The 26,754-nt window shown below is 47.1% G+C and overlaps 1 protein-coding gene across 2 annotated transcripts in view; it reads left to right on the plus strand.

Moving 5' to 3' along the window:
* VIPR2 (vasoactive intestinal peptide receptor 2) overlaps positions 1-25,462 on the plus strand; it is a 100,326-nt gene extending 74,864 nt beyond the window's left edge. For both annotated transcript variants that reach the window (XM_058660745.1, XM_058660744.1), the window contains exons 6-13: positions 12,118-12,259; positions 17,332-17,482; positions 18,260-18,320; positions 19,214-19,283; positions 19,716-19,807; positions 23,529-23,658; positions 23,729-23,770; positions 25,186-25,462. In XM_058660745.1, the coding sequence (XP_058516728.1) occupies positions 12,118-12,259; positions 17,332-17,482; positions 18,260-18,320; positions 19,214-19,283; positions 19,716-19,807; positions 23,529-23,658; positions 23,729-23,770; positions 25,186-25,359 (862 nt within the window). In that variant the 3' untranslated portion in view covers positions 25,360-25,462. The remainder of the gene's footprint in view (positions 1-12,117; positions 12,260-17,331; positions 17,483-18,259; positions 18,321-19,213; positions 19,284-19,715; positions 19,808-23,528; positions 23,659-23,728; positions 23,771-25,185) is intronic.
* Positions 25,463-26,754: the final 1,292 nt, after the last annotated feature.

Here is a 26,754-nt window from a genome sequence, read left to right on the forward strand (position 1 = left end):
AATGGTTTGGGCAGATGCAGGATTCAATCTTCCTTAAATATTTGAAAGAATTCATCAGAGAAATCATCTTGACAGAGTTCACTGAGCAGGTTTTTATTTGGGCTTCCAGTATGTGAACAGACAGGACTAGGGAGATTTTCTGTCCTTATGTTACTTACTTTTCAAGCAGTCTGTCCATTTCACTGATATTTTCAATATTTTTGATATTCATAAGACCTATATGGTCTCTGTTTTTTCATTTCTGGTGCTCCTGTGTTTTCTTTTTATCTTAATAGGTGCTGAATAAAGTGTTATCAATTTCATCAGTGTTTTCCATAAACCAATATTTAATTGTCTGAAATTTTGAGAATTTGCTTTACAATCCACATGTAATATATTTTGGCAATCACTTCAACAGTGTAAATTTTGCAGTTTTCGTTTTTCATCCTGTATGCGTCATGTCTGTCAAGCTTGTCGATCATGTTATTTCAGATTTTCTAATCTTCACTAATTATTTTAACTGCTATTATGTCAGTGCAATAGAATTGAACTCCAACTGTAATTGTAGGCTTGCCTGTTTCCTCTTTTATTTCTTGCACTATTTGCTGTATATATGCTTTTGGAAGCACACCTCTATCAACTGACCATATTTAATAATTCACCTTGTCCTAGAGATTTACTTTACCTGATATTAGTATTAATTCCTTTCATCTCGTATTTTTTCTGATATCATTTCAACTTCCTCGTGTCTCCTGTTTAAACGAGATGTGTTCTAAGTCCCACTGAATTTGGATTTGCTTTTGGCTCTTGCCTCACAATCTCTACTTCTCAATGCAGCATTTTTTGTGCTCCTATTTATTCTAATTGCTGACAACTTTGAACTTTAATTTACCTTCTGCTTCTTTGCTTTGTATTTGTCTCAACTGTTCTTTGTTGTTTTTGCATTCATTTCTTGTTTCTTGAATCGATCAAGTTATTTAAATTGCTCCAGTGTTCCCTTTTCGGAGTGTTAATTATACATTCTATTATTCTTTGTCTCACCACCTCAGCTATAACTAGGCATGCTTTCTCATAGAAGTTAACCTTCAATTACTGCTTTGAATACTCCCCAGTCAATTCCAAATCTTTGCAACATTTTAATTCTACTTGCCCTCTTCCTGCTTTTGTACTTTCGTGAGGTGTTCTAATTCCGTGTGTATTCTGAATCCCAGAACTCGTCAGTATGAGTTGCAGAAGCCAGTGTGTTTTAGCCCCATAGTCATCTCTCCTGGTGTTCATTCCTTCCCACAGTCCCCGTTTCTACCTGCAATGGTTTTTCTCCTGCCGGAAGCTCCCCTTAAGTGTTTCTTTCAGCACAGCCCTTCTAGCAGTCAAGTCTTACGGGTTTTGACAACTTCTGAGTATGTTTTTGAAAGTACTGAAAGCCCTGTTGGCACTTGCTGTCTTTCATTGCATTAAAGCCATCATCCTGAATTGCTTCGAAAGGTCAGCTCCCGGGGTCTTATTGGTGCCGCTGGAAGTAATGGATCATTTCCTCTGGGTGCTTGAAAGCCTTTTATTTCATCTGATTTTAGATTTTAGCAATTACACTCCAACGGGATCAAACCTGTGTTTTTTTAAACCCTTCTTCTTGGGGTTTATGAAATATCTTTAACCTGCGATTGATATTTATCAGTTTCAAAAAAATCTGGCTAGCTTCTCTTTGAATACTGCTTCTGCTTCACCCTCCTCTCCCTCTGAAACTCCATTCTTAGTTATGTTCAGTATTCTCATGATTCACTATGTACCCTTGTCTGCTTTTCCATTACTTTCTGCTTTAATCTGGACAGAGTCTACTGATCCACTTCATAATGCTCTCACTGACTGTGTCTAATCTGATGCTTGCCCCATTTGTTAGATGTGTGTGTGGTTGATTGATTGATTGATTGATTTGAAAAGCAGAATAGCAGTGACACAGGGAGAGCAGAGATGTTTCATCCATTGGTTTCTTCCCTGCATACCCACAACTGCCAGGGCTGGGCCAGGCCGAACTCCATCCAGCTTTCCCCAAGGGTAACGGGGACCCAAGATTGCTGCCTCCCGGGCACATTGGCAAGAAGCTATATCGGAAGCACAGAGCAGCTGGGACTCAAATCAGGTGCTCCCACACAGCTGCAAGCATGACAGCAGGCCACTTACCATGCTATCCCACAATGCTCTTCCTCATCTACTTGTTTTAGAGAGGGTTTAAAATTTTTTTATTTTATTTGCTTGAAAGGGAGAGTGAGTGACAGAGATCTTCCCTCTGTTGGTTCTCTCTCTGGGTGTCTACAGCAGCAGGGGCTGAGCCAAGCCAGAGCTGGGAGCTAGGAACTCCACCCAGGTCTCCCACATGGGTTGCAGGGGCCTAAATACACAGGCCATCTTCTGCTGCTTTCCCAGGATCAGAAGCCAAGCAACGGGGACTCAAACATGTGTTAGATAGTGGATGCCAGCTTTGTAGGTGGCAGCTTAACCCACAGCGCCACAACACTGACCTCATATTTCAGGGTTTTTCAAGGTTTAGTGTCTCTATTTATTTTCTTAATTCCAATATCTAGGAAGATTCTCCATCACTTCAACTGTTTTCTTGATTATCAGAGTAATTTTATAGTCCATGTCTTGTCTGATCTTGTGTTGTCTGTGTTTCTTTTAAACTTAGTCTCTGATTTAGCCCTGTCTCTTGTATATCTGATCATTTTCTTGAATTACAAACACTTGCATTGTCGAGGTCTTATATGCACTCACTAGGAAGGACTGAGTATTTTTTATGGCATAATGGGCAGTCTGAGCCAATCAGGGATTAAGTTGATTTGAGGCTACATTTCATGCTCAGTGACAGTGGTTTATTTCTGGTTTGTCTTTAATCTTGGGCCTCAGCTCTTTATTAGTCTCAGGCTTGGAACCCTTCCACCAAGGCAGATTCCAATTTTTGTCATCCAGTACCATGAAGTTACTAAAATTTCTTCTTAACATTCTGCCTTTGGCTTAGTTTCTCAATCTCTCAACCAACACACAGGTACATCGGAAAGCAAAAAAAAACCAAAAAACAAAAAACAAAAACCAGAATTTTGGATGCTCGTCTCCACATCTTCATTTCTGCAGAATCAGAGCCGCTTATACCAAAGGTGCTGTCATCTGTACTTGCATGTTGTCCAGAGAGAGTGCCTCTGTTCTCTGCTCAGCCCTGTAGGCCCTGAGGACACAGCAGACGCCGGACAGCATAGAGCTCCTGAAGGTGTCTTTCCTGGTCCCACAGGTCCCAACTACCACAGTTGCTCAGTGAGCCCTCAGACAACTTTTCAAAATCAAGCTGACCCTTTAGTGAGGAGATAGTCAGATAAGCTGCTTGGTCAGTCTCTCTTGTATGTCCTATTCTGGATGTATTTTTAATGTGCTTTAAATGTTTTTAAAGATTTATCTTACTTCTTTGAAAGGCAGAGTTTAACAGAGAGGAGGAGATGGGGAGAGAAAAAGTGAGAGAGAGAGAGAGAGAGAGAGAGAGAGAGAGAGAGGGAGAGAGAGAGAGAGAGAGAGAAAGATCTTCCATCTACTGTTCCATTCCCAAGCAACTGCTGGGGTTGGACCAGGTTGGAGCCAGAAACCAGAAGCTTTACTCTTGTCTGCACGTAGGTGCTGGGGCTCAAGCACTCAGGCCATCCTCAACTGTTTTCTCAGGAACATTAGCAGGGAGCTGAACCAGAAACAGAGCAGCGAGGATATGAACTGGCACCCATTTGGGTGCTGGCATTACGGGCAGCATCTTAATTACGCCACAACAATAGGCCCCAACTATTGAAACATTGATCGAACTTACAGAGTGAGTGATTCTGAAAGTGCATTTGTGTGGAAAATTTTGTTTCTTGATGGCTGCAAACAGTTAAAAGCTATGTATTTTAGGAATGTTGAAAATCATATTTGTGGAATCAATGTACACCCTCAGAATATCGAAGGAATGCTATTTGTGCAAGAATTTATTATAAAAAAAGGATGAATTACACAAGCTTTGTCAACTCATGGTAAGAAGACCAACAAATAAGTAATAAAAATCTGTTTTGGATCATGTAAATAAACTTGGCAGGTGGTGATAAATTGGATACAAAAAATTACTAGTTATGTTCTGTGCCCTCAAAGTCACATCAAGGATCCAATTAAGTCTTCTTCAAAACAGAATTTAAGTATTTTATTATGAGAGTTACAAACATAATGTCCCTAGCATTTCTTAGAAAAGCAAGCACCACATAAATTTCAGCTCAAAGAAAAGCTCACATTGGCATCTTGATGAGGTTCTTGAAGGAAGAACAGAATTCCAAGAGACTTTTATAGGCAGTGCATGCAGGGCAGAAAAACAGAGTAAAAGTTAAATATACAAAGCCTGTTTACTATACAAGTAGATGCAAGAAAAAATGGAAGATGAAGAATAGGGAGCCCTAGCATTCATTAAAAGGCAAATTAGAGATGTTTTATGAATGAGAAAGCCCTCAATGCTTTGGGCAAATGCACCTAACAAGGTTTGTGGAGCTAGCACTGGACAAGATGTCATTAAATCCCACCAGGGAGTGTGTGGTGCCTGGGAAGGAACTGGACAGGCACCAGAGGAAAGAGAGAGACTGACCAGACAGGCGGCTCTGATGGGGACCCAGTCAGTGGTGTCCAACACAACATGCCACAGAGCACTGGTATCATTGAAAATGTTCCAGCAGTCACATTTGGAAAAGAAGAAGAAACCAGTGAAGTTTATTTTAGTGGTACATTTTATTTAAATCAACAGATCCAAAATATTGTCAAATCAGTATGCGGTCATATAAAAAATTAATGAGCTATTTTATAGCTTCATGGTCACAATAAATCTTCAGAATCCAGTTTTTTAAAGAAAGATGATTTGTGTGTTTGAGAAGCAGAGCAAGAGAGAGAGACGGTTTTATCCTCCATCTGCTGGTTCATTCCTGAAACTGCCACAACAGCTGGAGCTGGCCCAGAACAGTGCCAGGAACCAGGAATTCCATCTGGGTCTCCTACATGGGCACAGGGTCCCAAGCACATGAGCAGTCCCTCTTATTGCTTTCCCAGGCACATCAGCAGGGAGCTGGATTGGAAATAGAGCAGTTGGGACTTAGATATGGGCAACCAGGGTTGTTATCAATGATATCTCCGACTGTGCCACTGCACCAGCTCCTGAATCTCAATGTGGCACTACACTGATTGAAAATACTTGATCTGCATTTAGCTTTTATGAAAATTACAACTGAAGCCACGCCTTGTGACGTCACAAGTGAGGCCACCATTTGTGCCCCCAGCATGCTGCTTTGCGTCTTACTTGCTCCACTTCCAAGGCAGTTTCCTGCTAATGCAACTTGGGAAAGCAGAGGAAGACAAACGAAGTGCTTGGGCCATGTGCTCTCATGTGGGAGACCCAGTGGAGACCTCTGCTCCTGGCTTTGGCCTGATCCGGTCCTGACTATTACTGTATTTTGAGAAATTAACCAGTGGGTGGAAGATTTTCTCTCTTTCTCATTCTCTCTGTAATTCTGCTTCTCAAAATAAATTCTGCTTCTCAAAATAAAAAGTGAATTACAGTTTAAAAAGCTATTCAAACATCTGTATATGCCTCAGCTGTCCAGATGTACTTCAAAGGTTCCCTGCAATGGAGCTAAACACCAAAAGTCGATTTTTTTCTTTAGTATTCACATCCACATTGAGGAAACCAATTTACCTTTCCGAGAATGATCAGCTTGGAAGTACAGTGCATTGGTTTTCTAATGATGTCTGTCCAAGTTAAGTGGATTTACTAGCTATTGTGTCAACTCAGTGCTATCTATGTCAAATTCAAAGTGGTAATGCCTAATTGTTGAGTAGTTCTAAATACACCAATATGAAAAAAGAAGATTTCTCTGAGTGTTCACAGTATTTTTGGTCAATTTATAGGATTCTGTTTGTTGCAATGAGAATATAAATATCGATTCATGTTAGAATAATCATTAGTGATGATTTACATTTTGGACAGTTTTCAGCCAACATATTTTTCTGCTCCTCACTACCTCATGAATGAGTTCTCCTCTTCTCGAGGTTTCAAATTGAATGAGATTGCAGTGAGAAAACATAAATTATTCTTGCATTGTTTTATTGAATATTTGGAAAGCACTCCAATTGTTTCAAGACTCGCAGTGAGTGAATCTTGTAAAATTCTTCCATGACTCAACTGACAAGCGTTGGCAGGGAGAACACAGGCTCATTATGCTCGTTGTCTGCTGTTGTGTATCCTTTCAGCGTTTGCACATATGTCCTGAAAGATTTTAGCAACCACATTCTTGATGATATTTACCGTGTATGCTCCAGAAGACTGAACACAAATATTTTCAATAGCACCACACAATAGGAGGAAATAATAATGGAGACAGTCCCCTGTTTTAAACGCTAAACGAATTTCAGTAAATTCAGATTTCTGACCTACTGTGCTGTCTCAGTGTCTGCCACACTGGCAACTTTACTTTTCATATGCAGCTAAAAATCACGTTCCATAGGTGATCACAGACATAGTATTTTATATGAAAATGTCAAATTGTTGGGTCTTCAATTGACATTTATTTATAAAATTTGGAAATTCTCGAAAAGAAGTGTGTTTATTGTCCAGCAAGTTTCTCTTACCTACACAAAAGCATCTGAAACTGAAGAAAAGCATTTGCTACTTTTCAAGCTTAAAATCAGTTTGGTTAAAAGTTAGATTAATTAAGGGATGCATATGACATAAAAGAGATCATTTGTCCTTCTTGAAGTGTGCATTTCACCAGCCTTGTGTGTTGTCCCAGCAATAGGCAGTTGTTCCCATTCTCTAGAGCCAGACTTTCCATCCCAAACAGAAACACCAAGTGGAGAGCAGCCAGCCCTCAGGACTCCCAGTCCCCAGAACCCACTGATGTGCTCTGGACTCTTGGCTCTAGCTGTTATATGGGAGTAAAATCATAGGACATGTAGCCTTTTGTGGTTGGCTTCCCTCACTTAGCATAATGTCTTCAAGCACTCATCCATGTTGTAACCTGCAACAGTTCTTCCACTTCTTCATAGCGCATGCCACATTTTGTTTATCCTTTCATCTGTTCAGTGCTTATGTTGTTTCCATCTTTTCCCATTGAGGATAGAGCTGCTGTGGACAAGGTGTGTGTGAGTACCTGTTTCCAGCTCTGGGAGCGTGTGCCTGGAAGTGGGCACCTGTTGTGCCCAGGGGCTGTGCTAGTTCATATTTCCCCAAACAGCCTAACAGGGTTCTGATTGTTCTTCATGCCCTTCAACATGTGTCATTTTCTGTTTTCCCTTAAAATTATAATAATAATTATATTTTATATAATATTTATAAAATTATAATATTTTTACTATTGCCCTCCTAGTGAATGTGATGTGTTATCTCATAGTTTCATGTGCTTGATTTGTTTATCTCCTCATTGCAATCTATGGTCAAAATGCCTGCCCATGTTCTAATTAGATTGGCTGAATTTTAAGGTTTGTTTATATAGTCTGAATATTAACCCTCACCAGGTGCAGTTGCTCCTTGATTTAAGAGAGGGTTACCATTAAACCTAAGCAAAATCCCAAAATATCCTAGGCTCTAAATGCACTGAATACACTTGGCCTACTGGACTATCATCGGTCAGAGTTCAGCAACACTGGACACTCTGGGGTTGATTGTCTCCCCTTCTGTCTGACTGGCAGAGCTGATGTTCACTGTTGCTGCCCAGCATCATGAAAGAGTAACACACTGTGTATATTTAGCCAGAAAAAAATGCAAAAATGTTGAGGTTTAGTTGCAGTTGCATCTGTGTGGCTTGCTCATGTACCATCGAAAGTGGAAAAACCCTAGGTCACACTGGTTAGTTGGGAATGGAGCATCTATATGTAGCATGGACATACATTCTCCCGTTCTGTGGTCCTCTTTGACCTGTTTTGATAATGCCTTTTAATACATAAAGCTGTTTCACTGTTACGAAGTCCATTTCATCTCTTTTTGTCTTGTTGTTTGTGCTTTTGGAGTCACATTTGAGAAATCATTGCCAAATCCAAGGACATGAATGTATGTCCCTATGACTTTTCATTAGTCTTACAGTTTTAATTTTTATATTTAGGTCCTTGACAGATTGTGAGCTAATTTTTAGACATGCTTTGGTGTAGGAGTCCAGTTTTATGCTTTTGCACGTGGCTATCTAATTGTCTAGCACCAATTGCTGAATAACTGTCCTTTCCCCTTCGAGTTCTTGGAACTCTCATCAAAACTCAGTTTGCTGTGAATGTGTGGATACTATCTGGACGCTGGTTCACATCTTGAGTTTATTGGCAGTGCCACGGGAATAGATTAAAGTGATCTGTGGCAGGATTTGAAATCAAGAAAATGAGTCCATCAGCTTTGCTCTTTTAAAGATTGTTTTGGCTAATTTAGGTACTTTATCATTTCACAGGACTTTAGGTCAGCTTTCTGGGACTCCCGTCAGTTGCTTAGATTCTGTTCATTCTTCTTCATTTTTGTTTTACTTTCTGCTTCTCAAACTGAATAATTTCACTTGACCCATCCGCAAGTCCGCTGGCTCCTTTGCCTGCTCCTGTCGGCTTTGATCTCCTCTAGTGAATTTTGCAATTGTTACATATTTCAGCTCTGACATTTCTACTGGGTTATTTCTTGTGACTTCTGCACCTTTATTGATATGCTGCCTTTGTTGAGACTTTGTTCTCATGATTTTTTCATTTATTTTTCCATGCTTTTTCTTGTAGCATATTTGAGATAGTTGATTTAAAGTCTTGTCCTAATAAACCCACTTCACGTGACGCCTGCGCACGTCCCTGTTTCTTTTCATGATTTATAATTCTTGATGCAACTGCACTTCTATGACTATGTTGTGAGAACTCTGGAAGTCAATTTATCTTCCTGTCTAGGAGCTGTTATGCTTTGCTATGGTTTATACTTGTTTACTGAGTGGCATAAAAATATTTTTGAAAAAGCATGTTGGGCTTCATTGGTCCTGAAACTTTCATTCTATTGGGTTAGCAATCAAGTAGGTGTATGGCAGATTTTTTTTCAGACATCTGGGGGTATGAGGGCTGGGGCGGGAGCAGTAGAGAACAGTCTCTTGCCGGTGGGTCTTCATTGAGAACGCTGCTCCAGCCTGAGCCAGGCTGCTCATCTCCGCCTCCACTTCACTGCTGCTCTTACTGAGTCTGAACACCAACTGGGGTAGAAGCTCAGTGGCATTCTCAGATCTCTTCTGCCTATGGATCCTGCCCTAAGAATGCACAGTCATTTCTGGCTACCCCAGCACAAAGGTACTTTGAAAAGTGTGTGGAAAATGGAATTAAAAGATAAGTCTGTTTTGGTGCAAAACATTGTTGAAATCCATGCGTAGCTCCTTTCATAATAATGGATTTTCTTTTCTTAAGATTTATTTACATGTGGCTGGCACAATGGCTTGCAATGTCGGCATCCCACATAAGTGCTGGTTTGTATCTCAGCTGCTCTGCTTCCCATCCAGCTCCTTGCTTATGGCCTGGGAAAGCAATAGGGAATAACTCGAAGACTTGGGCCCCCTACACCTGCGTGAGAGACCTGGAAGAAGCTCCTGGCTCCTGGCTCCTAGCTTTGGATTGGCTCAGCTCTCATCATTGCAGCCATTTAAGGAGTGAAACAGCAGATGTAGGCTCTCTCTCTCTGTCTCTCCTTTTCTCTGTAAATTTGCCTTCCTAATAAAAAGAAGTAATTCAAAAAAGATTTATTTACTTAATTTGAAAGAGTTACAGAGAGGGAGAAACTGAGAGAAAGAGAGAGGGAGAGAGAAGGGAGCTGCCATCTTTCCATCTGCCAGTTCCCTATTCAGATAATAGTCACAACAGCTAAAGTCGGGAACAAGGAACCTCATCGAATCTCCCGTGAGGATGTCAGAGGTCCTGGCGCGAGAACCTTCTGCCTCTTTCCCAGGTTATTAGCAGGGAATTATATCAGAAGTCTGGCATCTGGATGGGATGCTGGCGTCACAGGTGGTGACCTGGACCCGTTGCAGCACAACACCGGTCCCGAAAAATGCATTCTCATGAACTGTTCGAACACCCTCTTCAGTTCTTGGATTTGAAAACTGTTTGCGCCAAAGTAAACTCATCTTTAATTCCACTTGCCACAGACTTTCTGACATACCCTCTCTATGGGGGAGCTTTTCAAAGCCCTGCTTCCCCAAGATTCTCATTTCCAAGGTTTTTCTTGCAGGTGTTCAGAGGGCCTCTCATTTTCCTCTACTGCCAGTTTCGGCCTGAGGCAGCAGCTTCTCAGGGTGGCTTCTGCTGGCTTGGAGGAGCACCCCACCCTCCGAGAGAGTGCTGAGTTCAGCGAAGCCATAGCACACACTTGACACTGTCCTTCAGACTGAAGCAAACACAGCTTGACTTGGTGGACCGGGCACCCGTACCAGGCCTGGGACCTGCCATCATTGACTGCCATCCCGCAGCGGGGCAGAGCGTGAATGGCTGAAACATACTGTACCTTGTCTCAGCGGTCTTTCTCTCGGCAAAGTCTTCATTGGGTGACTTTTCCAGAGTGACTGGGTTAAGTTGTTAAGCTGGTTAGTATTTCTTAAGGGAGGTGACCCTTGATGGACTCTGTCCTACTATTTTGTGGACCTTCTTTGAAAGAATTTTGATTCTGATTTCAGGTGATACATTTCATCCATTTCTGACTGTAGATAGAAAACTTCTTATCAAATTGAATACATATTTGCTGAAGTCATTTCTTTGACTCATTTACTTCATCTCAAAACATTTTCCCTCACAACAAAGAGCTTTTTCATTGTTCTCTGCTGCAGCAAATGGCAGGTACCATTTATGTGAAATTCACAACGTACCCCCTCTTCCGGTTGGTTTGTTTCTGGCCGTTGGACTAGTCAGTTGCTCATCTTCATTGGATTCTATATCCATAGTATTTTTTTCATTTTAAATTCTAAAATTTGCCTGTACTTTAAGCTAGAAAAGTGATAATAATTAAACTAGAAAAGTAATTTCTGCTTAATGACTGATTATGATTTATGCAAGTATTACTAAACTTCTACACTGCCTTCAGAAAATATATAAATATTTCAGTATATGATGGATACTGAAATGCAATGTTCCACTCATAAACAGCAGGAAAAAATCAATCTACTGTTATTAACTATGCCAGTTTTAGTGTACACATTCCAGAATACACACATAACATCATGCATGATGCAACAGTTAAAGTGAAATAGTGCTATCAAAACAAGAAAGTTAGGTTTAAGGGGAAAAGTTTACCCTGCTTCCATTTTTCAATCTTCAATGAATTAAAATTCATTTAATTAAATTGAAATAAATTAAATTGAAATTTCAATGCATTCCCCAAGAGAAACTGCATTTCAGTCTCATTTGTGGTGTGTAGCTAGCTCATGGACAACGCAGGTCAGGGGTGGGGAGAGGGTCAGGGGCAGACCTAAGCCTGTGTACCAAAGACAGGGGACTGAGTTGGGGTTACAGGAAAGCCACCTTGTGTTTGATTTATGAGGAGCATATGGTTTCTGAGCATCAAAGAGGATTGAGTGGCGCTGCTGTGTTCCATGAGACGGGGAGACAAATGCAGCCCGGGACTGGACATTCCAGGAGTTATGGACTGGGAGAAAATCAGCTTTTATAGAAGGCAGCCTTTCCACCTGCTCAAGGAAGTTCCCATCAACTGGAAGCAAAGCCTTTGTCCCTCAGGGAATGACGGAGGCTGTTGGCCCCCTAGGTCTCATCAGAGCAGGAGGGAGCCAGGAACAGGGACATTGCTTGATGTCTGCGTCTAAGGATGTGAGCCAAGTGGTGGGCATGGGAAGGGGCTGGGGGAAGAGCAGCCCCAGCCCAGGAGCAGCCTGGCTTCAACACCTGCCATGCAGGACAGGCTTGGGCGTGAGTCCTGCAGTCCTGTTGCCACAATTTTAACCTCATCAGCTAGCCTGAAACAAGGGAAAGGGTTTATGCTCAAAACTCTGCATCATAATGCAAACCTGGAAAGGACCTGTTGGAACATGATTAACTTCCAGAGAAAGGAGACCTGAAGACGAGGTGTCTGATGGTCTTTCTCCCCTACTCCCTTCCTCTCTCCCACAGGAAGCTGCACTGCACCAGGAACTACATCCACCTGAACCTGTTCCTCTCCTTCATCCTGAGAGCCATTTCAGTGTTGGTCAAGGACGACATCCTCTACTCCAGCTCGGGCACGCTGCACTGTCCCGACCAGCCGTCATCCTGGGTAAGGCGGTGCTCGCTGGCAGGAGCCTCGCAGAATACACAATCTCAGCAGCCATTCATGGGCCACATCAAGGTACAGAAAGGGCCTGACAGCAGTGGGGTCAAAGTAGGCCCAGGTGGTCGGTCAAAACAAAGGCGCTCACACAGAGGCAGAGAGACAGCAGTCAGGGAACAGGCCACTACTGAAAAGTTAAAGGGCCCTGAGCCCAGCACGTTGAGCCTAGCAGAACCACAACACCCAAAGGGCAGCAACAGAAGCATCCATCTGGGGCATTCTGACCCTGTGGAGCCTCCGCGGCTCCATGTTCTAGCTATGTCACCCAGTATCTGAGCCAAACGTGCCCCCATCTAGATGGATGAGGAACCCTGGTCTGCACCATGAATAAATTTCATGCAGTGCTCAGTTGGGATTCCAGTTGTATGTGTGTGAATGTCCTTGGTCCAACTCTGATACAAGATGATTGAATATTTAAGCTTTACTTTCATACGGCAGAGTCTGTTTCACACTCGCCACACTTGCTTAGCCACACTCACAGATACGGTGGTTATTTAGGGCCAATCAAGGCAACTGTATACAGCAGCTCCGACCTGAGCACCTGCTGCATCCAAGCTACTCTCTCAAGTCTTTCTTACATTCCAGCCATGGGTTTCTGTAGTCTACCACCAAGGGGATCAGGAGGTGGACTAGACTTTCACATTCTAAGCAGATGGATTTATCACTGGCCCAGTTGCTTAGAGTGGACAGATATGAATTAACTGAACACCAAAATAGGAAGCTCTTGGTAAGCTACAGGCCATCATGGTCTTTCTGTACGCGGATGTACTTCCCAGGATGATCTGGCTTAGGATGCACGTGGATTGCATTAGGTACAAGATCCTGTACCTGGCAAGGCCATCCTTATCCCTGTGTACTGAGCATGCACCAACACAGAGAACAGGGAGAACATAGACCCCCCCCTCCTGCAGTGGTTTCAGCTCTGCTCTGCAGTTCTCTTTCCTTGGAGCTTGGTTTACGGAAATGCAGACCCAGTGTTTGCCTGGAGCAGCGACTTTCACTACTTAGACCTGAAGGACCCAGAAGTCTTAGAGGGGCCCCACTTCTGGAGGGGCCAAGGAAGAACGGCATGAACTCTGATGCAGGGTGGAGTCTGAGGAGTGCCCAATGGCCCTGTCCTGCCATTACCCAGCCTCTGGGTACAGGTCTCTGACCTCCTTCACACACTTGTTGAGTTTCTTCTGAGTATCAGGCTACTTGTGTGAGCTCCACAGGACACTGCTCAATTTCAGGCAGAACAGGAACTACCCCATTCTGTAAATGAGGACACTGGAGTGAGGGAAACCCTCCTGCTTCCCAGGAGTCACCGAATCCAAACCCAGGGCCACATGCACCTCAAGAGTCAGAAGCCACCAGGCCCAGTGCAGCTGTCAGGTGCTGCCAACTGGAGCTTGGGAGGCAGGAAGCGGGCATGGGCTCCTGATTTCCTGGGGCTAAGTTCTGGGAGAGTGGAGGCATGAGTACAACTGTGCCCTGAATCGGATTGCCCCTGATTCCTGTACCTGCGAGTGGAGAGCAGGAGACGGTGGGGCAGGGAGGTGGAGGCAGAGAGTCACGAGGAAAAAGGGGACAGAAGACGGGAGGGGGCTAGGAAGGAGGAGTCTCCCCTGTTATTACCTGTAAAGAATGCTCACATTTAGAATAAATTAGCCAAAAATGTATCCTTACCTTTCAGTTGCGTTTTCGAGATGTTTTTCTTCCCAGCTGGGTTTTGCCAAATCATCATCATTCTCCCAAGCAGAACACCAGGGATGGATGGCTGGTCCCATAAGTGGATGTCTCAGATATTTGGAAAGGCCCAGACTATGAACTGGTCTCCAAGGCCAAGAAGTGCTGGAAGGCTCCTTGGGCCTGGCTTCCTTGGGGCCTCTGAGCTGCCTAGTGTGAAATAGAGCAAGCAGAAAAGTCAATTCTCCCTGCTGGCCAAAGATTCCACGTGGACTCTTCAAACCATCCTCAACCTCTCTACATCTGATTCCTGCTTGCTAGTCATGGAGTAAATGGACACAGTGACCCTGAGCCATGTTGTGTGCCCCAGAGCTGCACCTAGTCAAAGTGGAACCCTTATCTGACACAGCTTATTGCCTAGGTGGCCTGGGAGAAGCTGACAGCCAAAAGATTGAGGCTGTGGACTGGACTGGGTGTCTTCCCAGACAGTATCATAGAGGGGTCAAGATGGCAGAGGGACCAAGATGAGCATTGAGTAGAGCACAGTGAAGCGGGCACCTTCCACGAGAACACATGAACCTGCAAAAACACACACATGCAGGCACACGTACGCACATTCCTAGGGGTGTATATGTATACACAAAGAGGCATAATACACACTCATGAGCATACAAAAACATGACAACATTACAGAACACCTGCAAAATACATGTATGTGCACGCATGTGCATGCGTGTATACACATACATGAACACACTCACAAGCTCCCAAATATGACCACAGTTATGGTCAGGGATCTGCCACTGATGGGCACCTGGCCTTGGTAAGCCTCATGAGCTGAGCAGCATGTCTGGGCAGCTGTCTGGACAACAGGCTCTGGAGGGCACCTTGCCACCCATGGGACCCCACACACCCATCCACGTCACTCATGATCCCTTGGGATGTGTCTTGAAGGAAGCTGCTGTGGAAGGTGAAGCTGACAGAGATTGGTTGTCCCCCCCAAACATCCTGCCCTTACAGGATTTGCTTGTCAGCGAACCAGCAGATCAAAAGAGAGATAATATTTCGTCACATCTTAGCAAGACAGTGGCATTATACCAAGTCCACATTTTCTGCAACTTCCCCACTCAGCAGGTCATCATAGAAATCCTTCGCATCTGGCCTGCCCATTTGGGGGTGCACAGTGCCGGTTTTAGGGGCAAGCACAAGCCCTGTAGCTTCTTGCCCCAGTCACGCACACTTTTAGCTTTACCTGCTTCACTGCCTCCATAGATGCCACTGCGCGTGTGACTGCGTCAGATGGAACATACAGTGAAGTGCTCAGGTGTGGGTGTCCAGCTCAGCAGCTCATGCTGCTAAGTGGAAGGCCGTGGGCCAGGCAGCGTCCACAATGGTACTTACTTCTCACAGTGCTAGAGAGTCCAAGCAGATGTGACAGCATCTAGGGTGGAGTGAACTCCCAGGAGTTTCATGAAGACACCAGCCCCGTCCCTGAGAGCTTTATCCTCATGACGCTGTCACATTGAGAGTGGGGTTTCATCACACACATTTCACACACCATGAGCTCCTTCCCTTCTATACACCTGCATCTATAGATGTATTCATCAGTCTCATATCTGTGTCTACCAATGGAACATATCTGGGTATGCGTGTGTACACATCAGCAGGTGTCCTTCCATACTGAGATGCTGACACGTGTCTGCATATATAGAAGAACGGGTATCGGAGTACTCACCTTTCCCAGCACACATTATATGCCCCTAGTGATTAAGTGCAGGCCTTTTCTGTTTATTTATGAGAATGAAATGCCTGGTATGTTTTGTGCCATACCAGGATTGAACGATGAAAATAATCTATTTGTAAATCATCTGTAATCTTTCCCAGTGAAAATATTTTCCAAATTCATTGGCCAGGTTTCTCTTGTGTATCCCTTTGACTTTTTCATTTATAATTAAATTTCCGAAAATTAAGCTACCCCTTTACATGTGGGGAACTTACAAGATTGTCCATAATTTTTTAAAAGATTTATTTATTTTTATTGAAAAGGCAAATCTACAGACAAAAGGGCAGGCAGAGAGAAAGATCTTCTGTCTCCTGGTTCACTCTCCAAATGCCCATAATAGCTGGAACTCAGCCAATCTGAAGCCAGGAGCTTCTTCGAGTCTCCCATCTGGATGCTTTGGGCCATCCTCTATTGCTTTCCCAGGCCACAAGCAGAGAGCTAGATGGGAAGTAGAGCAGCCAGGATATAAACTGGTGGCCACGTGGGATCCCAGTACGTGCAAGGCAAGGATTTTAGCCACTAACTACTGCACCAGGCCCAGTCACCTGTAATTTTAAAGAAAAGCTTAGGACTCTAGGCTTGGTCCATTCATTTTTCTTCCTCAGACTTTCTTCGCCTGCGGTTGGCTGCTTTACTTCCCTCGTTGCCTGTTCTCATTCTCTGTTCAGGGAGAGAGAGGCCAGTGAGCTACAGGTGCACTAGGCAGAACCCAAGACGTCCTGAGCCCGGAGTCCTGGCACAGGTGAATCCCAGCGTGGCTAGTGCCTCCCCCACACATGACACATGACCCAATTCCCTGTTGGCCTGCAAGAACACTCCTTCTCCTCCTCTTCCTTCTTTTCTTCCTTTTCACCAAGGCCATGTTCCAGGGTGGGAGAGGGCCTTGAGTGGACAATAGAGAAAGAGCAGAGAAGGAAAATCCAGTAGAGGAAGTGACACTGAAGGGCAGAAAGGTGGAGCCTTGGGGAGAGAACAGGTCCCAGGATGTACAGGATGCTGACGCTCGGGAGTGCACCCAGACCCCACAGTGAGTGCACCCAGACCCCACAGTGAGGCACCCAGACCCCACAGTGAGTGCACCCAGACCCCACAGTGAGTGCACCCAGACCCCACAGTGAGGCACCCAGACCCCACAGTGAGTGCACCCAGACCCCACAGTGAGGCACCCAGACCCCACAGTGAGGCACCCAGACCCCACAGTGAGGCACACAGGCTTCTTGGGGAGGGTTGTGTGCAGCTGCCTCCTTCCCCTCTGTTTACCTTCAAGGGATTCCAGAGGCTGCGTGCACTGGCCCCTGGTGTCAGGTAAACAAGAGGCACTGGTCTCACCTGGCATACATTCCTGGCCAATGTCCTTGCCACTGGATTGCACACCCACCCGGGTTTGTCCATCATTCTTCAGGTAAACACGCAAGTACATGATGTGTTTTCCACCACACATCTTGATGTTGTCTCTTCATCTCCTGTGGGATTCAATCACTGAGCAGTGTGTGTGTGTGTGTGTGTGTGTGTATTGCAGGTCGGCTGTGAGCTGAGCCTGTCGCCAAGCACTGTGTATGTATTGCAGGTTGGCTGCAAGCTGAGCCTGGTCTTCTTCCAGTACTGCATCATGGCCAACTTCTACTGGCTCCTCGTGGAGGGACTCTACCTGCACACCCTCCTGGTGGCCATATTCTCCCCCAACAGGTGCTTCCTGGCCTATCTGCTGATCGGATGGGGTAAGGACCCCGTCCGTGCACTACACCTCTAGGCTTACAGACTCCTTCCTTACAGAGTCTCTCCTGCCCACAGCCACCATGCAAACCCTCCAGTGCTATGCTCCCTGTCCCAGGGGTCATCAGTACAGACTTAGACTGCTCAGAAAACAACCTTGCTGCTGATGCAGGAAGCCTCCAGTGCTATGTGAGAGACCTGCATGCTGATGGGAGGCCATATCAAAAATCATATTAGGGCTTCTGGTCATTAATATTAATATCCATATGTGGGTGTAACATAATAGTAACATTCATTTGTGGTATTAATATATGATATGTATATTCATATAGTGTGTTGAAATTAACCTGGTAGTGTTTCTGGTGAGCATGAGCCTGGTTTGCAATGCTCTAGTCACCCATTCCTGTCCTTTTTGCCCCCGATTCAAACTGAGCCACCAACAAACAACCTACAGTTTATCCTCTTCCAAGTCCAGCTGACATCCATTGTAAGAAAAGCAGAAGCAAGAAAGGGCCAAAGAGCAGCAGGGCAGATGCTCTGTCATTAGCAGGAGCCTTGTGGTGTCCAGACTGGGCAGCCGCACCAGGTGGGAGACCCATGTAGGAAGAGGCAAAAAGGCAAGCTCCACAGGCTGTAACAGCAGACACCTCATCTCCGTTTATGAGCCAGAGTTGCTCTTTAGCCACCCCAGGTGGGGCAGGCTGTTGAGCACACAGTTGGTTTGGAGCTTGCTGCTCTCGTTAAGAAACGCCAGGATGGTGTGACCAGGCATCTCTCTGCAGGGATCCCCACTGTGTGCATAGGCGCATGGACCGCGGCCAGGCTCTCGTTGGAAGACACAGGGTACGTTGCTGTCAAATGGCGTTGAAAATCATGGTTGCACGTCTGGAACCTAGAGAGAGATGTGTTCCCTGGTTAGAAGGACACGAGCCTCTGTTCAGCAGCTGAGGGATACGTAGACAGCATTCAAGCATCCAGGAAGGGAGCATGTGTGGGGATCCACAGAGCAGGAGTTGGAAAGACCTGTTTGAGAGACGGATTGCCATCAACCAGGCAGGGACAGGGGCCAGCTCTTGGGTGATATGACAATCCACAAAAGAAAAGCAAGGAAAGAGTGGAAGTGTGGTTCCCCAGAAGAAGTGATGAAGAACAGGTGGGATGGGCAGCCGGATAGCCTCTCCAGAACAGCAGCTCCCCATCAAGAACATCAGTTAAAACAGGGCCCAGAGCTCACTGTTGCGTGTCCACAGCGAGCTGGAACCTTGCCCTAAACTCAAGCATGGGGTAGTCCCACCATGAATGTTGTGCCTCGTAAGGAACCTCATCTACCACCAAGCAACACAGCACCTGAAACGGGGGGCCTACGGTTGCTTGTTTTCTCTTGCTTTCTCTAACAGCAATCAACTCAAAGGGTAACTGGCCTTTCTGTGACTGACCTGCTCCTTCTGGGACCTGCCTCTTCAGAGCAGACTGTCACATTGAGAAGAATTAAATGTAGGACAGGAGTTGTCACGATCTCCAAGTGCAGAGTGACTGTGTGTTTATAGTGGAGTGAATGGGGCAGCTCAGGGAGCCAGATGACATGAGCAGAAGTGGTGGTTGGTGCACAGCAGGGGAGTTACAGGTTCTGTTCAACTTGCCCTTATGAATGGTAACTCCAAGGAGTGCATGGACCCCCTTGGTGCTTAGTTTACAGATGAAGTCAGTGGTGACCCAATTTTCCTTTTCTCCAACAGTTGCTGGGATACCAACGACCACAGCATTCCCTGGTGGGTTATCCGAATACCAATTTTAATTTCTATTATAGTAAGTAACGTTTGATGTTGAAACATGAACAGTCTATTGAGTTGCACATTTGGGCAGAGAGCATCCTGCTATGCCTTATTAGCTATGAGTGAGCTGGACTACTTGGTCTTCCAAGAGAAAGGCCTCTCGAACAAAATCAGCACCCCTTGAAGGACTTCATGGGGCATGGAAATCAGCTGGATTTGAGGGCCACATTGGATTTCCATTTGTCAGTTGCAATTTCCAAAGTTAGTGTGCTGATAGTGCTATAGCATGAGGCCCACAGCAATAACTTTGGTGGAGAGGAACTGTCCAGCTCCCAACGTGGTGGGCAGAGCAAGTGCAGTGTGGGAGCCCAGCCTACAACAGAGCAGGGGAAACCCAGCAAATAACCTCCTGCCTGCCTCTCTGCTATGGAAGACCACCCACTAAAATGTCACCTCTCTTGCACAGGTCAATTTTGTCCTTTTCGTTAACATCATAAGGATTCTGCTGCAGAAGCTGACATCCCCTGACGTGGGTGGCAATGACCAGTCACAGTATAAGTGAGTATGCATTTGTCCCTCGCCACCACCCACCACCCAGAAAAGGCTGCGTTCCTAGGGAGGTGCATGGGAGCCATAAAGGAAATGGTGCTGACTGGCTGAGAATACCTTTGCAGCCCAAAAAGAGGGGCCTGGCAGTCCAGGGCCTGGGTTTGGTTGGGTGCTGGGCATGGCCCTTGGCTGATGTGCACAAACTCCCTGTGTCAGAGAGGTTACATGGCAGCATTTCCAGAGCACTGATGGAGGTGACACAGCTGTTCTGCCTGTGAAGCCACCGGGACATCCCATGGCAGACATGCGTTTGTACGTGTTGGTTCGTTCCCTGTTCATATTTGCTTTTTTCTCCTTGACCATGCCATCTTACCAGCAGAACACATGGTTCTAGCCACCTGACTCCTGCTGGATGGAACACCAGGCCTAGTGCTGAGGAATGATTCAGCAGGTGTTTATGAACTCAATGTGGGAGTGGGAAAAGTTATTCTGATCTCTGGTAGTTAAAGAAAGAGAGCAGAGGTGAAGGAAGTCACCACAGTCGCACAGCTAATTCGTGATGGACTAAGTTAGAAATATGGATTCCAGAAAGTTTTAGCAAGAATAAATAAGGAAAAATCAAGTCTATGAGTTCAGGTGTAACCTAAAGCTACTTAAGTTCATTTTGAAGTGGCTGCTCAGACTGGATTGGAATGGCAGCCAGACCAACAGAGTCATGCCCTGGGCAGGTCACCCAGTGTCTGCCTCAGCACTTCCCTCCTGCCCCTCTATTGGACAACACAGCAGTGGGTTCAGACAGGTGGGTCTGACAGGCAGTAGCCCTATTGCTAAGGCTAGAGGGAAGTCTCCAAGCCTCTATCTGTTCATCTGTGAAATGGAAGAAACGATCACATTTGTCACTAAGTGTATGGGGATGAATTGAGGTTATTTCTGGCACCAGAAGTGCTGGTAAAGAGATGAATGTAACTGTGTCTTGCGGACCCTGGAGTCCACAGGGTGTTGCTTTGCTCAGCCGGCCATAGAGGTGGGATTCCATGTACACCGTGAATGAGAAGGCGTGGGCTGAGCCGGGCAGCAGAGGCTTGGGGAAGAAACCTGGCAGTTCCTGGGCCCCACGCCTGCAGCTGCAGGGAAGCCAGGCTAAGAGCTTTCTTGGCTGCCCTTGAAATTGAATTTTGATTTTCTGCAAATCGCGTTTAGCTACTGTGCTGACCTTTGCTTTGGGCCCTGTGAGAATGTGAGTTAAGTAGATCTCAGAGATGGATGCTTTTAGTTTGGAAACAAAATTAAGTGGGGATAATGCAATCTGTTCTTTTCCAGGACAGCAGAAAGGGCAGAGGGTTCTGAGCCGCCGCTCCCTGGGTCCTGCAGTGTCCTTTCTGTCTAGCTCTCTGCTCCAGAAGCAGCTCCGCCTGCCTGGGCAGGAGACCAGGGCTGCAGCCTCATCCAGACCTCTCCTCTAGACACTGTATAACAGCAAATGCAGGCGTTTAGTGATGGGACTGTGGGTGTGTTCTCTGCAACATCAGCTCGCAGGGCTGGCATTGTGGCATACAGCGACTCTACCATCCCATAGGGAAGCCAGTTTGAGTCCTGGCTGCTCCGCTTCTGATCCAGCTCCTGGCTCAAGTGCTTGGGACCCTGCACACACATGGGAGACCCAGTAGGAGTTGCTGTCTACTGGCATTGTTGCCAGTGAAGTAGTGGATAGAAGTTCATTTTCTCTCTTTCTCTCCCTCCCTCCCTCCCTCCCTCCCTCCCTCCATCCATCCATTCTTCTCTCGCTCTCTCTCTCTCTCTCTCTCTGTCCCTTTCAAATAAATAAACTTTACCAAAAAGAATCTTTTTTAAAGTTACAGCCTCTGTGGAGCCCTGCTCTGGGCCACAGGTGACCCTGGGCGAGATGTCGGGTGTAGCGCAGGCTATGGGCCTGGTGGCTATGGGCCAGGACAGTGGCTGGTGACCTGTGTGTTTGTAGACAAAGCCACCCCTGCCGTGGAATGGGCCATGCTTCCATTGTGTGTCCTGGTTCCCCAACCTGGGGGACATCCCACTTGCTGTAGTTCCCCTTTCCCTACCAGGAGATGCTCTGCTCTGTTTGGGAGGGGCTTGGGGAGAAACAAACACATTTCTAGGACTTCCTTTACCAGCTGATGAGTGCTAGATTTGAAGCAGTGGCCTCAAAAATAGCTTAGAAGAAATTGGTGGCTTTCCTTGGTGCTCAGGCGGTGACTAATGAGAGGCAGCGGGAGGCCAGGGCCTCTTCGCTCCGTTTCCTTCAGCTCCTGGCTTTCCGGAGCAGATGGCCTGGTCGTCTCAGAGATATTGATCTCTCGGATAAATGTCATTAGTGGGACACTTATTCAGTGCTGTAGGCACCAGGGCCGGGGCTGCGGCCCTTCCTGGCGACCTCCGCCTCTTGATCCACAGCCCACCCAGCGTAACTGGAGCATGCGTGACTGGACTAGAGGACGTGAGAAGGCTCCCAGATGATTCCACTGTGCACTAGTGAGCATCGCCAACTCAGAGCCAGGGTGCTCAGAGTCAGGTCCCCAGACAACAGGAGCAGCAGCGCTGGGCAGTTGAATAGGAATGCAGGTGCTTGGGTTGTGGTCCAGGTTCTCTGAGTCAGAGATTCTGCGAGTGGAGCTGGGAGTGAGCTGCACATTTCAAAAGGTTTTCTTTATTTATTTGAAAGGCAGGGCTACAAAGCGAGAGAGGGAGAGACAGAATCTTCCAACCACTGGTTTACTCCCCAAATGCCCACAGCAGCCAAACCTGATGGAAGCCTGGAGCCTGCAGCTCCCATCCAGATCCCCCATGTGGGTGGCAAGGGCCTAAGCACGTGGGCTATCCTCTGCTGCTTCCCCAAGCACATTAGCCTGGAGCTGGATCAGAAGTGGAGCAGCCGGAGCACAAATCAACACCCACATGGGATGCTGGAGCTCCAGACAGCTTTTTTACGTACTAAGCCACAGTGCCTGCTTCATGGCAATCTGTATTTTTACCAAAGCCTGCAGGTGATTTAGAGTCACTTGGGGTTTGAAAAGCACTGGTTTAGATAAATGTTGTGTGGGGGTGAGACACTGACATAGAGTTGCCTGGTGGGGCATAGGGAACAGAGGCCAAGAGCAAGGCCCTTAGGGAGGGAGGGTTGAGTGTGTCTGGAGGTATGCCTTGATGAGAGATGATGGCAACTCTGGGATGGAGTGACTGACAAAGTGCCTCCAGCTCCACTCACCCAACTGCACGCACAACTCAGGGTGGCCAGGCTGAAAGACGGCCTCCGTGGGGGCACCTGCCGGACTCAGTCTTGGTGTAAAGGTCCCCCTCTATGTTTGCACTGGCCTGTGCTGTGAATGTGTCTCTTTGCATGGAATCTAGAACTATCCTGATTCTTCACGTGCCTGTGTGGGGTCTCCACTGTTGAAACTAAAGACAGACGGGTCAGCAAAGTCTTAAGGATGGCACCAGCCTCAATGGGCCCCGCCAGATGCCCTCAGGGGGCAAAGTTATTTTCTCATCCCAGTCGTGCCTCTTGTACTTAAACCAACAAGTGTAGCTGAGTGCAGGAGGGAGGACAGAGTGGACTGGGCATGGGCCTCAGGAGCCTGCACCCCCATGCAGCAGCTTGCCCGGTATGAAGCTGATATGAAACATTCGCATGCATGTGTGCGTGCACACACCAGCCCCCTGCTGAGCGAACCTTCCTCTTCCTCCCTGAGTACAGGAGACTCGCCAAGTCCACACTGCTGCTCATCCCGCTGTTCGGCGTGCACTACATGGTGTTTGCCGTGTTTCCCATCGGCATCTCCTCCAAGTACCAGATCCTGTTTGAGCTGTGCCTCGGTTCCTTCCAGGTGCGTGTGGCAGGGTGCTGAGGTTGCCACCCGGCTGAGATCATGGCTGATGGGGCCTTTCTCGTTGCAGGGACTGGTTGTGGCTGTTCTGTACTGCTTCCTGAACAGTGAGGTAAGTCCCTCAACACCTCAGGAGCCAGGCACACTGCTCAATTTGTCTGAGGGCTCAGAAATGCATTCGGCCCAGTGGGGTAACCATCTCCAGCTCCTGGGGGTTTAGTCTCGCTGCCCAGGCATCCATGCTCTTGGACTGAGCAGCAAGAGCTCTGTTCTGTTTTTCTGTACTTGGGCTAACCTCCAGTGGTTTTCTCCAGCGCCAGTCCCCAAGCCTTAGGCCCATGATGTACTGCATTAGCCTGGCTCAGGATTAGCTGCAGAGCCCTCTGGTTTGCCAGCATGACTTGTGTGTCTCAGGAAGTTGGAGCCTAGCTGGAGAGAGGGCTTTTGGGTTCCAAGCCCTCTGGGTTGCCAGCATGATTTGTGTGTCCCAGGAAGTTGGAGCCTAGCTGGAGAGAGGGCTGTTGGGTTCCAAGCCCTCTGGGTTGCCAGCATGATTTGTGTGTCCCAGGAAGTTGGAGCCTAGCTGGAGAGAGGGCTGTTGGGTTCCATACCTGGGATGTTGAGAGATGCCGAGTCTTGTCCTTCCACATTAAGCCTGGGCTTGGGCAGAGATCTCTTTCCCCTCTATACTGAAGCTCCCCTTACCCATGACCCTCTCTTCACCTAAGCCATGCCCACTTCCCCCAGGCAACATTGCCACCCCTTCAAGGCCTTCTCCTACGGCTCAGCCTCATCCATCCATGAGAAGCACTTTGGTGGAGCTGACTTTGCTCTGTCACCAGGCTCCTAGTTCAACCTTAGTGACTTGGGAGCTGAGCCATTCATGCTGTTTACAGTCACTTTCCATGAGCCTGCTGTGCGTGTGGCACCTTCTCTATCCACATGCCTTAGCTGGGGAAGCAGCTGGCCTGATGACTCTCTAACATGTGCCCAGGCCATGATGACCCACGCACCCCTCAGGGCCACACCCAGTACCCGCTATGATACTGCCTGCCCACAGAATCCTGGGAAGTCTTGCCATCAGCTTTTTTCTGCTGATCCCATGAAGCCCGTCTGTCCCCCTGTCCTCACCCACCCTATGTCCCCTGGTCAGGGCCAGCACTCCCTGCCTTGCACAAGCAATAGAGGAAATGGGGATCCAGTCCTTAAAGACCAACTTCCCTATAACTGTTAATTGTCTGCAGCAGCAGGTACATGAGCCCCTGTTTGTAGTCTTGGCCAGCTCTCAGAACCAATCACCCCGTAGTTGGAGCAGTCTTCATGGCTCCTCCCCACACCTCCCTCTCCTATGCCTATCTTTATTTTTGCCCATCCGGTTGGGATGCAGACAGATAGCAGCGCTCTCTCCACCACCTGACTTAAGCAGAAGGAAGAGCCGATGGGCGATTTCTCGGGAGCTGTGTTTTTACAGGAGGTACCTGTAATAAATGTGAGTTTACCATATGCTGATGCCCTCAACTCCCCCAGGTGCAGAGTGAGTTGAAAAGAAAGTGGAGAGGACTGTGCCCAACCCAGCCCAGGAGCCGGGACTACAGGCTGCACGGCTCATCCATCTCCCGGCACGGCTCAGAGAGTGCCCTGCAGTTCCACCGGGGCTCCCGCGCCCAGTCCTTCCTGCAGACAGAGACGTCAGTCATCTAGCCCACTCCGAGATGAAGGTGCAACGGGAGGCTGTAGGGTTCCTGCAAAGTGTAGTGTGCTCACTTCCTGCTGGTGCACGTGTTAGGGTCTCAACTTGGTCTACCCAGTTATAGCTGATTCACATGTGTACCACAGGTCATGTTGTAATCGAATTGGCTTAAATGCTAACGATTGCTGAACTCCAGCATTTAGAGCAGTTTGTTCATAATGTTGTTCAGCCCTGTAGATGGATCAGTTGTCAAGAAAACGGGAGAGGAGGGTGGTCCCTGAAGTCTCAAAACAGAGTGCCGTGGCCCAGAACCATGGCCCACAGCTGCTAAAGGGAGACGAGAAGGTTTCCACTCTGTGTGCTGCCTCTTGGGAAAACTCACTGCCCTGTCAGTGGGGACTGAAGACCTGAACTTGAGACGGCGTTAGCACCGAACTAGTATCCAAACCGCGTTGGTGGCCTCCATCCAAGAAGGGCCACTAGTATCTTCAAGACGCTGGTACAGAAGCTGGGTTGGGCCCTCTGGAAAGTAACTCCTGCAAACCAAGATGGACCAGAAAAAAATCATCAGAGGAGGCATCCATGTTCCCACCACCTCCACCACCACCACCCTGGAATTTCATGTCCCCACCTCCCCCAGGCCCTGCCCTTCCCAGCTGCGCTCTCCCTGACTCCGCACCACAGCACCCAACCCACCACTGTCATGGAGCTATTCTGTCTTACCAAAGAAAGCCCATAGAAGACCACCGGGTGGTAGTAGATCATTGTGGGAGGTCACTGACCCTTCATTGAGCCCCCCCGCACCCCAGCCAAAGTCTAAAGTCTAGCACCTGTATGTTCTTGCAGGTGACCAGGGGCCTCTCTCTGGCCCTGTGTTCTGTCTACAGGACTCAACTGTCACGCTGCAGCAGCCACAGAGCCAAATACTTCACCCAACTCAGGCTGCAGGCAGGACTATAGTCACAGAGGATGGGGCCATGTGGGCCCAGGGATAGCAGCAGGTGGAAATGGGAAACCTGGTCTTTTGATGAGAGCAATTTTAAGATTGTTTCTGTTTAGATGGATATTTGTTTTTGTTACAATAGAAAACAGTATCGCATGGCGATATCCAATACTGCAGAAAGCAGCCTAGCTTTCTTTCATTTGGATGTTTGCAGGCCTGGAAAGGTAGGTCCAGCAGAAATGTCTGAAACAATCTCCTGAGGGGGTATGCAGGGTAGTAAAGGGGGCAGGACATTTGGGCACAGTCTCCATTCTCAGCCTCCAGTCTTTGTCCCTACAACTCTCCCAGACCCCAATGACTGTGCGCAAGCCCAGTGCAGACACCTTGACTCCTGGACTCAACGTTAAGCACATTTTGCCCCACGGATTCCCCTGTAAATGGAAACACTGCAGGTCCCATGTGT

The sequence above is a fragment of the Ochotona princeps genome, chromosome 2, assembly GCF_030435755.1.
Source record: "Ochotona princeps isolate mOchPri1 chromosome 2, mOchPri1.hap1, whole genome shotgun sequence".
Taxonomy (NCBI): domain Eukaryota; kingdom Metazoa; phylum Chordata; class Mammalia; order Lagomorpha; family Ochotonidae; genus Ochotona; species Ochotona princeps.